The following is a 16,445-nucleotide window of genomic DNA, read 5'->3' on the forward strand; positions in this document are numbered from 1 at the left end:
GTTTCCCTGGGGCTCATGAACTGTTTATAGATTATTGAATTTCTACTTTCAAAAGAGAGGCCTACATTGGACGCTGGTATCCCTGGAATAAAAAGAAGATCTCTCTGGCACTGGTTACAGAAACAGAGGCATTTGGATAAATGCTTCTTTCTCTGGTCTTTTCAACCCAACGTTTTCCCCCAAGAGCACTCTCCTGTGTGCCACGGCCGCTCATAAACCAGAAGTGGCCTGCTTCTTCTCCTGCATTTCCCCCTCAACTTCAAAAATAAAGGCAATCTTCAACCACAGAATTTGATGTGCTCCTTGTACAATTCCAGAAGAATGACCAGACTGACTGATGACCCAGTTATGTCATCCACAGATGGAAAACATGAATTTGGGCCAGACATCTAATAGGGCCTGAATTTTTGTGTTCATGATGTCACCCTATCACTAGAGTTTGGAACCTGAAAAGGGTGTGTTTTCATGGCTGTGGGTGTTACTGATATGAGAATTATGTTTAATTTTCTGTTCTCTAAAGAGTGTTGGGAGAATGTCAGGAGAGGAAAAGAGGGCATGATTTACGGCAGACAAAGTGCCTCGTGGAGTTGGGAGTTCATGTTCAATCAGGAAGATTTCACAGCTGGTAAGAGGGGTTGGTTTACCTCCAGGATGAGCTCTGAGTTTTGTTTTTCAATGTTTTTGATTTCACCTTCCGTGACTGTACCCTGTAATCCCAGTAAAGAAAAAATACACATAATGGATCTTAGGGACCTTGGAAGGATTTGCGTCCCCTGCTCCTGCCTGTTCATCCCTCCCTGGAGAGACTCAAGGTGGTAAAATTCTATTATTCATGGACTGATTTTCCAGGTTATTTAGAGCATAGTTTCTTCTCATCGTTTTGCTGCATGCTTTTTAGCCACTAGAGAAAACAAAAAGTAGTTGAAATTCATGTAGGGCTGAAGTTTACTTCTTCACAACTTTGACAAGAGGAAAGTGGGAAGGTGAAACAAACAGGAATCAACCAGGTGGATTGTTGCTGAACTCAATGGATCCATACCCAGCACTCCGAGCTGGGTTCAGGGACACAGAAGCCAGGCGGAGTCTGGGGTGCCGATAAAGATGGATCAGGAAATGAAATGACAGACAGTACACCGCATTTAGAAGAGGCAGAGCCCTTGGAGAGAGGAAGGAGACATCCAAGACCGAGCATGACCATGTAACGACACAGGGTCACCTGTAGTACGTCCTAGGGAAGTCAGGGTGTGCTCACAGCAGGGCTCTTGCTTGGAGCGGGATACACAGGCTTGAGGCCTGAGCTGAGCTGGGTGATAACGGGGAAGGCTGAATGACAGAACCTTTCTCTATCCTTTGCTCAGGCAGCATCGTCTCGCCTCAAAAATAAATGTTGAACCAACTTTCTTTTTTTAAATGGCATTTATTTATTTATTAAAAAAAAATTTTATTTTATTTATTTATTTATTTTTGGCTGCATTGGGTCTTCATTGCTGTGCGCAGGCTTTCTCTAGCTGTGGAGAGCGGGGGCTACTCTTAGTCGCGGTGCGCGGGCTTCTCATTGCGGTGGCTTCTCTTGTTCCAGAGCACGGGCTCTAGGCGCACGGGCTTCAGTAGTTGTGGCGCAAGGGCTCAGTAGTTGTGTCTCGCAGGCTCCAGAGCACAGGCTCAGTAGTTGTGGCGCACGGGCTTAGTTGCTCTGTGGCATGTGGGATCTTCCCGGACCAGGGTTCCAACCCGTGTTCCCTGCATTGGCAGGCGGATTCTTAACCACTGCACCACCAGGGAAGTCCCTGAACCAATTTTTTTTAAAAAAATATTGGTTTGGAGGGGCACCTTCCCCTGTCCCCAGGTCTCAGCTTGGACCTGAAGCTTCCCTCTAAGTCATGAAAGGCAGCTGTTGGTGAGGCTAGTGCAAGTGCAGCGGACGATTCACTCAAGGCTTCCATGACATTCAACACCTTTTTCGTGGCTCAAGTATGTACGAGCCCCATCCTGTGTGCTCTGAGGATACTCATCCTCACCGAGCTTCCCGTGGTGAGAACATGAAGGGGAAGGCTGTGTTAAAAAAAAAAAAAAGAAAAGAATATGCGGGTGCCCTAAATTGCAGGAATGAGATTAGGATAAAATAAAATGAAATGAACATTGTCGTTTTGAAAAATAACGAGGCACGTGTAAAGAGCTCCAAAACGTTCGTCTTCTCTATAGCAATTCCAACTCTGGGAAAATAATCAAACGAAATAGCCTCAAATGTAAATACAGTTTTGTGGTTAATTTCTGTAGCTCTTTAAACTCTATAAGATTGATGTGCTGAGATGTCTGTGGCATCATTAGTTATAACAGTGAAAACCTTGAAGCAGCATCTGTGTCCCACCGCAGCAGGCTGATCAAGTAAATTTTGGCATAACGAGGATATCAAACTGCCTAATAATGATGTCTTTAATGAGATTTTTAAGGAAAATATGTTTGCTGTGTGTAAGAAGAAGTATTTTAAAAAGCAATGTGCAAAACTGTGTAGCGTGACATCATCTATGTCAACCCGCCTAGGAAGAGAAGACTATGCAGAAATGTTAACAGTCGATATCTCCGGATTGCACTATATGATTTTTATTTCATCCTCTAAAGCTGCAGCGTCTCATGGGGCAGCCACAAGTCATGTAGCTATACAAATTTAAATTCATTAAAATAAAATAAAAATTAGAAAATTCAGGCCTTCACTTGTTCCAGCCACATTTCAAGTGCTTAAATGTCTCCCGGGGCTAGTGGCTACTATATCCCACAGTACGGCTAGAACATTTTCGTCACTGCAGAAAGTCCTGTTGGGCAGGTGCTGCTCTAGAGTTTTCTCTAATTAGAATTTCTCTAATTAAAGTTCCTCTAATTTTCTATGAAGACCATGAGCTATTTTTATAATCAGAGAAAACGAAGAAAAAAGTAAAGTTCAGATTCGTGGACTGTAGGAAAAACCCGAGAGGTTATTTTAGGAATGGCAAAACAGAATCAAGGTGACTTGTATTGAAAGGAAGCAGCGAGGCTTTAATGAGAGTGTAAACACAGTGGAAAATACCGTTCTCAGATTAAGTACAGAAGAGATGTGTTAACCAGAAGGGAGGTGGTCCACACGGGACCCAGGGAAAGGAGCTCAGAGGCAGGGTTAGTCAGTGCGCTCGGCATGGCTGGAGTGGAGGGGGCAGCTCGGGGCGGCAGAGAGACAGGCCCTACGATATGGGTGGATGCTCGGACGGCAGCAACTCAGCAGCCCCAGTAGAAGGTTATCCAGCAAATCCCTCCTGTTTGGACTCCACTCTCAACCGGACACCCTGGACCGCGGGACTCATCCGTGTCTCCACTCCTTCCTGGGTACACAGCTCAACTAATGACCTGGAGCTCCCTTATAGCTAGACGGGAACGTATGACTTATCTGGACAGTGGGTCGGGGCAGCCAGGACATGGACCACTTCCAGGCCTCATCCAGAACCGATCTGCGCCATCCTCCGTGCCCTTGCCCTCTCGGCTTTCTGAGTAGCCGCTGGAGAAGGACTCCAAGATGGTAGAACCACCTGATGGAATAAGCCTCAATCCCTGAGCTTCTGCTTGAAGCGTCCACGGGAGCTACCAGGATAGAAACATCTGCAGCGGATTTTGAGCAAGAAATAAACCTTTGTTGGGCTACCCCAGAGAGATTTTGTGGTTATTTGTAATAGAGTAGTAGCAATGCTTATTCTGAGAAATAAAATTCTAACTTGACCTTCCGTGGGGAAGGTATCAGTGCAGCAGGTCTGGTTATTCAATCCTGCTTGCCTCCAGCGGAGCCTAGAACTCTCAGGCCGATGAGAACGTGGCCCTTGGAACGTTCTTTATGTCACTGACTGACGATGTTGGTGTGTACACTGGAAGCGATGGGGCATACTGGACCAGCTTGGCAGGATGTTCGGCAAGCTTTATGATGTGTACCTGGTGTCTGTGCTGGGATTCTGAGTTCTGTGATCACGGCTGTGCATGTTGCAGGAGTGTGTCGACCTGACCAGCCCTCAGAGAGCCTCAGACTCCATCTCCTGCACGTGGCCCTGTAGTGAGGCAGGACTTGGAGGCCTGCACCTGACCTCTCTGGACGTCTCCTGATGCATCTTATTTGCCTGTGGCTTTTACTCTAAACCCTTTGCTCTAATAAACCTTAGCTGCGACTATGACCTGCTGTTGAGTCCCATGAGTACTCCTGGTGAGTCAGTGAACTTGAAGGTGGTCATGGGGCTCCCCAGATACCTCCCCCATAAGATCTTTCCCCAGGAAAACAGAGCGCGAGTCATCGGGAATAAGTATGCTTTCTATCTGGCACTTGGGTGTGTTCGTACCGTCTGCTGGCATTCTAGCATATACATCAAACTCTTGTGAATTTGGTTGATGTGAGTCCATTCATCAGATTCTGACTGACAACAATGGCACTCTTAGGAATCTTGGGAAGATTATCTGGAATCCTGTGACCACCCAATGGATGATGTTCCTTCAGAGGCCAACCTGGATGACATTTCTTCAGTGTCTCTCTTACATGCCACTTAACATGTGATAAGATGAAGCAAGTTCACAGATTTAGGACGAGCCGTGACTGAGGTAGAAATAAAGGCTGTGGAGAGAGATCCCATTTGGCGGCGGTGGGGGGTGGTGGGGTCCAGGCAGGAGTCCTGAATGAAGTGGGCTTTGCGACAGACCTGGAGGGAGGAACATCATTTCAAATGGGAAGAGTGACGGGGAATGTGTGCATCTGAGTCAGGGTCTGCAGGAGGAAAGACTCCAGCAGGGGAAGCGCAGGGCACCTTCAGGGGCTGTGAGTCTGCAGGGTGCTAGCTCAGCTCTGTGCAATATCCGAGACAGCAGGTGGTCAGGGGGGCATGGTGTTTCGGGAGCACTGATGGGGGATCATTGAAGGGCTGGCCTCTGGTGGGCATCTGTTTACCTTACAGTCAGCCTAGGCTAAGTGGTCCTTCTTCCTGGGCTTAGGGCCCAGGATTAAAACTCACTCCTGGGCATATACCCAGACAAAACTCTAATTCAAAAAGATACATGCACCCCTATGTTCATGCAGCACTATTTACAATAGACAAGACATGAAAGTAACCCAATGGACATCTGTCCATCAACAGATGAATGGATAAGAAGATGTGGTACATACATACAATGAAATATTACTCAGCCATTAAAAAGAATGAAATGATGCCATTTGCAGCAACATGGATGGACCTAGAGACCATCATACTAAGCGAAGTAAGTCAGACAGAGAAAGACAAATACCATATGATATCATTTATACGTGGAATCTAAAATATGACACAAATGAACATATCTATGAAACAGAAACAGACTCACAGACATAGAGGACAGACTTGTGGTTGCCAAGGGGGAGGGAGAATGGGGTTGGGATGGAGTGGGAGTTTGGGATTAGCAGCTACAAACTATTATATATAGGACGATAAACAACAAGGCCCTAATGTATAGCACAGGTAACTATATTCAATATCCTGTGATAAACCATGATGGAAAAGAACATGAAAAATAACGTATATATATATATATATACAACCAAATCACTTTGCTGTACACTAGAAACTAATAGAACATTGTAAATCAACTATACTTCAATAAAATAAATTTTTAAAAAATTATGAAGGGAAAAAGATGAAAAAAAAATCAACTCACCCACAAAAAAACCATTAACCTCTAATGGAAAATTGGGTAAAGGGCATAAAGAGATAATTATCCTAAAGAAGAACCCGAAAGGCCAATACATTTAAAAAAGAATACTCAGTCTCTCTGGTAATTAAAGAAAGATCAATTAAAACACAGTTAAGGGGCTTCCCTGGTGGCGCAGTGGTTGAGAGTCTGCCTGCCAATGCAGGGGACATGGGTTTGAGCCCTGGTCTGGGAGGATCCCACGTGCCGCGAAGCGGCTAGGCCCGTGAGCCACAGTTACTGAGCCTGTGCGTCTGGAGCCTGTGCTCCACAACAAGAGAGGCCGCGATGATGAGAGGCCCGCGCACCGCGATGAAGAGTGGCCCCCGCTCGCCGCAACTAGAGAAAGCCCTCGCACAGAAACGAAGACCCAACGCAGCCAAAAATAAATAAATAAATAAATAAACCCAAAGTTTAAAAAAAAAAAAAACAGTAAAGGGCTTCCCTGGTGGCGCAGTGGTTGAGAGTCTGCCTGCCAATTCAGGGGACACGGGTTCGAGCCCTGGTCTGGGAAGATCCCACATGCCGCGGAGCAGCTGGGCCCGTGAGCCACAACTACTGAGCCTGCGCATCTGGAGCTTGTGCTCCGCAACAAGAGAGGCCGCGACAGTGAGAGGCCCGCGCACTGCGATGAGGAGGGGCCCCCGCTCGCCGCAACTGGAGAAAGCCCTCGCACAGAAACAAAGACCCAACACAGCCAAAAATAAGTAAATAAATAAATAATTTTTTAAAAACCCACACAGTTAAAAAAAAAACTCATGCTGCGGAATCTCTCATAAAAGTCATCAAAAACATCATTTTGTAAATCCATATACTTCGTCAGTTTGAATGTTGTCATTTTTTATTAACTGTCAAACGAGCACCCACATGATCTGGGCCTGCCTGTCCCACAAGTGCATCTCAGGCCACGAGCCCCCAGGCTCACTCTGCTCCACTTACCCTGAACCCCTTCCTTCTCTCCAACAGGCCAAGTGCACTGTTGCCTCAGGGCCTTTGCACGGGTTGTTCCTTCTGCCTGCAATGCTTTTTGCTCTGCCCTGCCCCAATTCTCCCATGGCTGTCTCTCTCTAGTTATTCAGACTTCAACTCACAATCACCTCTTGTAAGGAGCCTTCCCAGACCCCCCAGGTAATGTAATGCGTCCTCTCTCACCACGTCATCCCGCAATTTCATAGACAGCAGAGAAGAGAGATCTCGGCTCCTTAGGACACGTTCTACTTCCTTCCAACTTCTTGTGCTTATCTTTACCCTCTGGTGAAACCTCTCTGCCAACAGGTAGCTTCAAATGAACAAAAAACGTGTGGCCTTTCTGCATGGATTTCAATTTCATCACTGGACACACCTTCCCTACCTGAAATAACCATGAGTGAAGCAACTCGGAGACAACCATCATCTGACAAAATGAGCCACCATATTTTCTTCAGAAAATACACTTACTGACAACACATTACACAGATAGACTGAAGCAATGCTCAGTAACACATTTAGCGAAGCACCCGACACTGGGTTGGGTGTGAAAACTTCAGAGGCATAAATAATACTGTTTTCTTCCAGATACAGAGAGAAATCTCTAACTGCAGTTTCTCCCTCCACCTTTGGACAGTGTCTGGGAGAGAAGTGCCCATGAGCAGAGGAGGGACACTTTGGGAAGCTGGGAAAGAGCCCTGAAATCTACCTGGACCGCCCGTGTCCCCCACCTGCAAATCCACCTGGAGTCACAGTCGGCTTAGCCTTGAGAAGGAGCGCGGGGGCCATCACTGTGGGGTCTGACTGTTGCCAGGTCCCTGGCAGAGACAGCATTGGGTATTTTGTGCCCTTCCTTCATGAATAAAAATATTTTGCATGCCAAACAAATCCCATGGGCCAAACCTGGCCCCCCCCAGCTGTTTTTGCACAGCCCATGAGTTAAGAAGGGTTTTTACGGTTTTCATTGGTTGAAAAGATTCGAAAGAATCATAATGTATCATGACGTGTGAAAATTATATGAAATTCACATTTCAGTTTCTATACATAAAGTTGGACTGAAACAGCCACGCTCATCCACTTGCCATCATCCGTGGCTGCCTCAGGCCACCACAACAGAGCTGATGACAACTGTGACAGAGACCATCCGGGCGGCAAAGCCTAAAATATCTACTATCTGGCCCTCCCCAGAAACCGCCTACCGGCTCTGCTCTCAAGTCCTGGAAGTTCCCACATAAGCCTGACCTCGTGAGGACCTGGCCAGGAGAATTTGTTTTCCCCTCCATGTGAGTGTTTCCACACCTCCTTTGCCCTGAGACACAGTCACAGTGGCCAAGGCCACGAAAAGCGGAAAAACCACTTACATAGGATCCGTAATCCACAGCCAGGGTCTGCAGGGCCCAGGGGAGCCCGAGGCCAATGAGGATGTCAAAAACATTGCTCCCGATGGAGTTGGACACGGCCATGTCCCCCATGCCTGCGAGGACAAGAGATTACCTGAGTGAGGGAGGTGGTCCCTGGGGGGTGCCCCGGCCCCCCAAGGACTCTCTCGAGCCCCTGGTCTGACAGCCAGAGACCCATGTGCCCGGGTCTCTCCCAGGCCATCCATCACTGTAGTATGATACAGATTGTAAAATAGTCTATTGAATACGCATTTTCTTTTTTTGTGTGCATTTTTTCAATAGAACAGAATGAAATATACATTCTATTGAACTGCTGAGCTTTACTTCAGATATGATCATCGGTTAAATGTAATCTGAAAACCAACTATGGTTCCAAAAATTCTGAAGCATCCTATAGAAAGGAATAAACTCAGCAGTCTATAAAGGGCTCCTGAGTTCACCGACCCACGGTTCACTGAACCCATGGTTCAGTGTCATCACCCATCTGCTCTACGCTGTATCCAATTCTTCTTCTAAATAACTGAGCAACATTAAGGAAAATAATGTAACCAGTAGAATTTCACAAGGACCAGTGGAGGGCACTGTGCTAAGGCTGGGAGCCACAGGTTGTGTTTGCTGAAAACCAATCTCCTCCCGCACAAATCAGGCACATAAATTAGAGTGGGGGCTGGGAGGTGCATGGCCACCTAGGCGGCATCCACCTAGGGCGGGGCAGGTAAACTGTGATCTTGGTTTTGAGGGAGGAAGGGTCTGTCATACACTGAAGAGTGACCTCTGGCAGCTGGCACTTTGAGGGGTTCCGCAGTGGGTAAACCTTAGGCTATGGGGTCTGTCCTCTTGAAGCCTCAGTTTCCTCATCCATAAAATGCATATATGATTGTCCCTAACTCACAGAGTTGTTAAGTAAGATCATGTGCTTAAATTGCTCTGCTCAGTTGTGGCACTCAGCAAAGGTTAGCCACCATTGTCTTTATTACTATTTTTAATAATAGAAGTAATACAACCTCCAGAGAGGATGTGGGTGCGACCTAGGAAGCGTCTCTGCCTTCCTCGAGGGCGGATCTGCTGGCTTGTTTCCTTGTTATTCTGATGCCAGGAAGCCTTTTGACCAGCATGGCACTGAAGTGGCCCAGTGCTCCTTCCCTGCTGGGATTTGGTGCCCCGGAAATTGCCCTGTGACCTCCCCCCGTCCCCCAAGTAGGAAGTCCTGCCTTCCTTTCCCAGCCCCGCCCCATTCGGGGTCCCACCTTGTCTGGCCACAATGAGGCTGGCCATGCAGTCGGGCACGCTGGTTCCGGCTGCCAGGAAGGTGATCCCCATGATGACGTCAGGAATCCCCAGTGTGTACCCGATGATCGTGACCTGGGAGAGGCGGGAAGAGGAGAGCTGAGGGCTGGCACCAGCCCCACCTGCCTGCAGACCCTCCCAGCAAAAAGCTGAAAAGTCTGCAATCTGGGTGGTCTCTCTGGGGGCCACATCTGCTCTCTGTATCAAGACAGAGGGCGAGGAACATCTCAGGGCGCAGACGGGGCTGCTGGCAGGGGACCGGGGTGCAGTTACGGAGCCCATGCTCTCCAACCAAAGACTGGCCTCTCTTACTTGTTCCTTTGGGTGAGGCAGGCGGCCTGAGAGCGGAGAAACAGGGTTTCTGGGAAAAGGCAATATAGGGACAGTATCTGAACTCAGGATGTTCCTGGGAAATCCAGAACGGATGGCTGCCATGCTGTGCTGGGAACGCAAGCGTCCACGTCCCATGCTGGCTGCATAATGAGACTTTACAGGAGCTGGGAAGGGGCTGACTTACACCATCCAGCCTTGTAGGAAAAGCCCTAAGCGGCTGATTCCTTTCCTCTCTTGCTGGAAGCCTGGGGACGTCATCTCTGCCCACGTCATCCTCTGCTCCACAGTGGCTTACGTTTATCTAGTACTCAGGCACTTTTGTTAGTGCTGAGTGATGTTCGTGGGCTTTAACTTATTTAATTCTCACCACAACCCCAGGGAGTAGGTGCTTATCTCCATTCTTCACACGAGGACACGGAGGCATTGCCCAAGGCCCACGCACTGGGGAGTGGCCCGGGGTGGGGGGACATTCCCACCCGGGCATTCAGGCTGCGCCCGTGGGCACTGGCAGCACCTCTATTTACACAGGAGGGGTTTAGCTGGAGGAAGAACAGCTGACGGGGAGGCAGTGCTTCCATCCCATTAAATGAGCCCATTCTGGCCCCCAGTTTCCAGGTGGGCAAACTGGGAGGAAAGCAGTGGATGAGAAGGCGTGAGGAGGGGCAAGTGGCAAAAGTGAGTAAGTGGAAAGAGACCCATCCCGGGTCCGCTGGCTTCAGGAGAGGACAACTTGCAGGAGGTGAACCGACGAGGTCATTGTGGGATGCCACGCGCCCTCCCTCACTTTCTGTAAAATTACAAGAAATGTAAATGGGCTGTGGTAAGTAGCCCACTCCTCCCAGCTCCTCTGGGACCCCTGCGCTGGAGCCTGGCCTCACTCCCTCCCCGTCCAAAGGCTTGGGGGATGTTAGTTAAATCCGTAGGGATGCCTGGCTTGGTCCCTTTCAAACAGTGCTGAACTGAATTTGGAGTGGCCTCAGGTTCTCTGCTTTCCCCTCTCCAGGGAGGAAAGTGAGAGCAGAAACACAGTGTTTCTTCTGGCTGTTCTGGAGCCTTTTGTGAAATGGAGCTGCAAGCGTCCTGGCTAACCCTTGTTTTTCCTTTCTCACCCTCAGCGGGGTCTCTACAGGAATTGGTTTGGCTCCATGGGGCTTGGCCTGGGAAGGGGCCGCTCCCCCTGCCCCCGCTGTTACTGTGGTTACCATGGTTACGGCTGAGGCTGACGTTTGGGGGAAGTGATTCTCCGGGTGGCTGGACCAGGTCTCAGGGGCTTCTCCTGGTTTCCCGCTTACTCCTGGCCATTTCTCAGGGCTTCTCAGAACCTCCCCCAAAGAGGGAGGAGGCAAACAGAAGGAGGGTGAACCTAGGATCCGTTGGCTACTTTGCGTGTTAGTGGACTTCAGAGAAAACCACTGGGCCACCTGGAGTTCAGGGACACCAATGCTATTCCCCAAACCTGGCACCCAATGAATGTGTCAAATAAAAACGTCAATGAACACAGGACGAAGGAGAAACCCCTGGCTGTAAGACTTGGGTTGAAAAAAAATTATCTGTTTGTCTGTGATGTTGAAGGCACAGGATAATTACGAGTTAATTGTGTCAGGTTTACACATTTGTTATTACCTCCAAAACAATCTTTTCAGAACCTTTTTTTAGCTCTTGAGTTTAATTCTCCAGAATTTATACTGCATCTCTACCTGATGCTCAAGCATGATTATATGCACATAATTTTGTCATGGCTTTTAATTTCTGCCCAACTCCAATTCTAATGAATTAGGTTCACTCCTCAGTTAGAAACCAGAGTCATAGATGGGAAGTGCACTCTGGGTGGCTGGGTTTCCTGGAAGAGCTTTGGGGCAGAGGCTCTTTTGAGCAATGGTCCCTCAATCCATGCCAATCCTTGAATCACTGTTTCAGCTTCAGAAGGGACCCTTGAGCATTCACCTGGTCCAATGACTTCATTTTCTGGTTGAAGAAACTGAGCTGAGATGAGGAGTGACTATGATGGATGGGATTGTCAGCCTCCCCATGCCTCCCACACTTCCTCCACGCTGGCTGCCTGTGACCCTGCTGGTCTTCCCACTAGAGCGGGTGGAGTATATTTCCCCCACTCCATGGATGTCGGGCTTGGCTGATGGAGTGTGGGTGGAAGTCTCAAGCCAAGGGCCTGGGAGGCACCTGTGTTTGCCCTTGCCCTCCTGCATTCCAATGATCCACCGTGAGAAGACATTCCCCAGGTAGCCACTGGTCCAAAGAAAATGAGCACACACACGGAGTAGACATGAACCCCACCTGCTGCCTGAATCAAAGGTAACCATGCTGGAGCTGGAAGCAGACTGCTTAGCCAGTGCCCACTAAGATCAGTTACTCTATGGTCTCCCTGTCGACATGTGAGCAGGAGCATAAAGTCTTGTGATTCTAAACCACAGAATTTAGGGCTGGTTGTTACACAGCATGTTGCAGCGATAGCTGACTGATACAGTTACTGGGCTGAAATCCCTGCCCCTACTCCCCTCTGGTTAAGAGTATTTCTCTCTGAAGAGATCTGGCACTGCACGGGGCCCTGGACTCACCATCCACACCATCATGTAGGAGAAGGCTGCAATCCACAGTGTGGAGGAAGCGAAGGTCACCATAAACCACTTCTCCCAGCGGGGCTTGTTGCAGTTGGGGACAGTGAAGTACAAGACAAAGCTCAGGGGCCAGGTGAATGCCCATTTCACTGTTTCCAGTTTGCCAGCTGGGAAAACAACAAAGGCAAAAAGAAAAAAAAAAAAAAAAAAAAGTCAGCGAGCTACATTTCTCTGCTCCGCCCTCTGCACGGCTGTCCCCGGACATTTACATCCTAACGGAAGGCCTGTGAAATAAGCCTGACCATGCTGCTCTTTTCCCGGTAGACTCAGATGGCTTTCCACCAGCAACAAAACCAAACGGAATAAAAAGTTATCCACTGCCACCTGCTAGTCAGGCAACTGGAGCCAGGTGGGAAAGGATGAGGAGGATTCTCAGGATACAAACGGGGTGGGGGGAGAGTGAGGGGTCAGGGTGGAGGTGGGGGAGGGGAGGTAGAGACCGCCAGCTGCCTCTGGGTCCTTCTCCCGGTGGATAGGCAGCTACATCTTCCCAGATTCTAAGGCGTCAGCCGGCACAGCGCCACCTAGTGGAATTGATCAACATCCTCTGTCAACTTGCCGAAATCTTGAAAGACCATCTGAAAGCTCTCGAGGTTGTCAAAACACTGCTTGAGTGTCTGCATCCCAAGCTGCTATGGATTTGCAAATCCATAATTGCTTCCTGGCTCTAACTACTTACTGCCATGGACAAGATGATGGATCTGTCAGTGATGACCTGATCCTACCATCTCTGAGTGCTGCCTGAGTGCTGAGTATCAGAGACACCCATAAATGCTTATTTTGGTGACATTACCACGAGTTCTTGTAGCCTCAGATTTGAAAAACACAGTAGTTCTCCTTTGGCCATTATTACCATCCTGCTTAAGTGCTAACTCCCCTCTAAAAAGAAATATCAAGATCTCCATCTTCCAGAAAGTTCTCTGTGTGCATCCTTCTGGTCAACATCCCACCCCCCTACCACCATAGATTAGTTTTTCCTGTTCTCCAGCTTCAAATAAATGAAATCATATAGTATTTCTTGTGTGTGTCTACCTTCTTTTATTCAACATAATGTTTTCTGAGTTTCATTCATGTGTCAGTAATTCATTCCTAATTGTTCTGTAGTGCCCCATCCTGTGAATACACCACGATTTGTTTATCCATTCTTCTGTGGATGGGATTTGGGTTGTTGCCAGTTTTCAGGTATTACAACGAAAGAGGCCGGGAGTTGTAGGAGTATTTTTGTGGGCGTGTTTCCATTTCTCTTGGGCAAAGAGCCAGGAGTAGAATTGCTGAGTCATAGGGTGGGTGTTTATTTAACTTTGTAAGAAAATGCTAAACTGTTTTTTAAAATGATTATTCCATTTTATATTCCCTCCAGAGTTAAGGAGGTATTTTTAAAATTACATTTTGAATAGTAGGAATAAAATTTATTTTATAATTTTACAATTTATTTTATAATTTTATGCTAGCATCCAGCACTTATTCATACATCTCTTACCAGTCTCCAAACAGTTTCCTAAAACTATTTAAGAGGAAAACTGCAGAGTAAAGTTACACAACACCACTTTTGGCCCCTGGTCTCCCTAGACGGCAGGGTGGTCTCTAGGGGGAGATGGGGGCTTTCTCATCAGACAGCGCTGGGTCCAGTCCCCGTTCTACCAGAGTCGAGTGCCTCAGTTACTTAAATTCCCTAAGCCTCAGTTTCCTCATCTGTAAAATGTGGACGCAGAAACACTGAGCTTGAGGGTTGCCGGCAGAATTAAATGAACTATTAGGATAGGGGTTGGGGCAACATAAGTTTGCACGTTACTGGACTCAAAACCCTCAGAATCTTTCCTGACTCCCCATTCTTTCGTTCCCCACCTCAACCCTGGCCACCTGCCCAGGGAACTCGATCTGTCTGCATCTCCCTATCCCCATGGCCTCTCCCTGGACCAGGTCCTCCATCTATGACCTGGCTGAAGACCTGGCTTCCTAAGGGGACACCCAGCTCCCTCACCTGCCCCACCTCCATCTGCGTGCCACTGACAGCCAGAGTCTCAGAAAGCAAACGGTTCTAGAACCTTCCACTGTCTTCCAGTGCCCTCAGAGTAAAACCACGTCTTCCCACAAGTCAAATCATTGACTGGTTTGGCTCCTGTCTGCCACTCCCCCTACTTACACACTCCCCTGGCTCCAAGCCTCCTTCTGCCTCAGGGACTTTGCATTTGTGGTTCCCTCTGGATAGAGCTTGTGGCTGTGTCTGTCCTGTTGAGCAGGTGACCTCCCAGCACAAATGTCACCAGATCCCTCAGATCACCCAGTCTGAGATCCCCTCCCACCCCACTCCTTGCTTTCCCATCACCTGCATTTATTTGCTTCATAGCAAATGTTTTCTATTTGAAATTAACAGGTTTATTTGTTTCCTCACTATTTTCAGTTGCCCCCAAACTAGAATATAAACTCTATAAGAACGAGTGTTTTCTCTAGCTTGCTCCCCACTCTGTTTTGATGCCACGAACAGTGCAGGGCACACATCACATGCTCCATACGTATTAGTATCAAGAGTAATGACATAACTATGAACAATCTAATCAGACGGACCAAAGGAAACTATTTGTTTTTGAGAATCTAAGGGCATCCCACTTACAGGTGCACAATAAAGCAAAGAGAACACATTTGTAAGAAAGGAGGAGTCTCTCTCCATTAGCTGCTATGCATCTGGTTAGATTTAAGGTTTGGAGGTGGCGAGTGAACAATGAGAACACTGGCTGTGTCTGGCTGGATTACAAAGCAACGAGGCTGTCTGGGAGTTTTCTGTGAGGGGCTTTCAAACGCTGCACCATCCAGAACACGGCCAGATCCTTGGATCCCAAATGCCTCCTGGAATTCCGCACATTCCTAAACCCTGCACTGTGGCGATAAGGGATGGATCCACCTGGGGCCCTCGGCATCCCCTCACTGACCTCCCAGTCCTCCTGACGCCCTCCCAGGGGGAGGGAGAGACAGACAGACAGACAGAGACAGAGACAGAGACAGAGACAGAGAGAGACTTGGTTCATTTAAAATACACACCCAATCAAAGTAACAAAGAAACACAAGAATGGGGAGAGAAATGACTTCAATCTGCCTCTGTCATTCTTCAGAAAATAAAAAAGAGAAGAAAATGAGGTCAGAACTATGACGGCGAGAGCTTAGCAAATGATATTGGTGAGGGAAAGTTGCAAGCAGTGTTAAGTTCACACTAGTGAGTTCGGAGTTTTTTTCTCTCAGCTGCTTTAAAAATTCTGACTGGACACTGGAAGGGCATTATATCTAGAAAACGGTTTTCACTATCATTAAAAATGATACGCCTTCTTTACCTTACAGCTCCACTCTGACAACAACAAAGCAGAAATTCAGAGTACCGTCTGCAACGAACCTTTAAATGTAATATAACAAATGTAACTCCTCAAACAAACCAAGTGATGCAGAAATGTGCTTTTTAAGTGATTTTAAGCAGCAGGAGCGTTCAGATAAGGATCGTCCATATTTTAGCCAGTCTAAATTTCCACTTCTGAACAAAGGGGTCAAAATTGTATCCCTTCTTCTTTCAGCCGGTATTTCTGGACATTTTTCCATCTTTTGTTCCACTGTCATGTGGTCTAAATACAGCCTCCCCCGGCTCGTGGTGGGTAGGTCTACTCATTCATTTAACAAATATTTATTGAATGCCCACTACACCGCTCTGTGCTGGCACTGCTCTAGGTGCTGAGGACACAGCAGTGAATTAAAAAAACAACACTCCCTGCACCTGAACCTGATGTCGCAGCGATTATGTGATGTTTTCAAAATCAGCCAGAGAGTCAGGGGACGAAGCAAGGGCGTGAGCTTAGGACTCAGCACACGGCACCCCTTTGAGCATCACGCTTCCTAAAAAGCAGAGAACTTGTTCCCAAGTTACAGTCCTTTAAAAATGTATTTTAAAACTTTTATTAATTTTTATTTTTATTGAGTTATAATTAACATACAGTATGACATTAGTTGCAGGTGCACAACATAGTGATTCAGTATTTTTATGTATTATGAAATGGTCACTGCTTTGAGACCAGTTGAGACCATACTGAGTTACAGGCCTCATCAAGCTTTTTAGGAAGCTTAATACTGT

The 16,445-nt window shown here is 47.6% G+C and overlaps 1 protein-coding gene across 1 annotated transcript in view; it reads right to left on the reverse strand.

The window, feature by feature from the left end:
• SLC24A3 (solute carrier family 24 member 3) overlaps positions 1 to 16,445 on the reverse strand; it is a 470,391-nt gene that overhangs the window by 14,375 nt on the left and 439,571 nt on the right. The window contains exons 13-15 of the mRNA XM_068566110.1: positions 12,278 to 12,444; positions 9,332 to 9,446; positions 8,046 to 8,158 (exon numbers count right to left, since the gene is read on the reverse strand). Coding sequence (XP_068422211.1) covers positions 8,046 to 8,158; positions 9,332 to 9,446; positions 12,278 to 12,444 — 395 coding nt within the window. The remainder of the gene's footprint in view (positions 1 to 8,045; positions 8,159 to 9,331; positions 9,447 to 12,277; positions 12,445 to 16,445) is intronic.

Source organism: Eschrichtius robustus, chromosome 16, assembly GCF_028021215.1.
Source record: "Eschrichtius robustus isolate mEscRob2 chromosome 16, mEscRob2.pri, whole genome shotgun sequence".
Classification (NCBI taxonomy): domain Eukaryota; kingdom Metazoa; phylum Chordata; class Mammalia; order Artiodactyla; family Eschrichtiidae; genus Eschrichtius; species Eschrichtius robustus.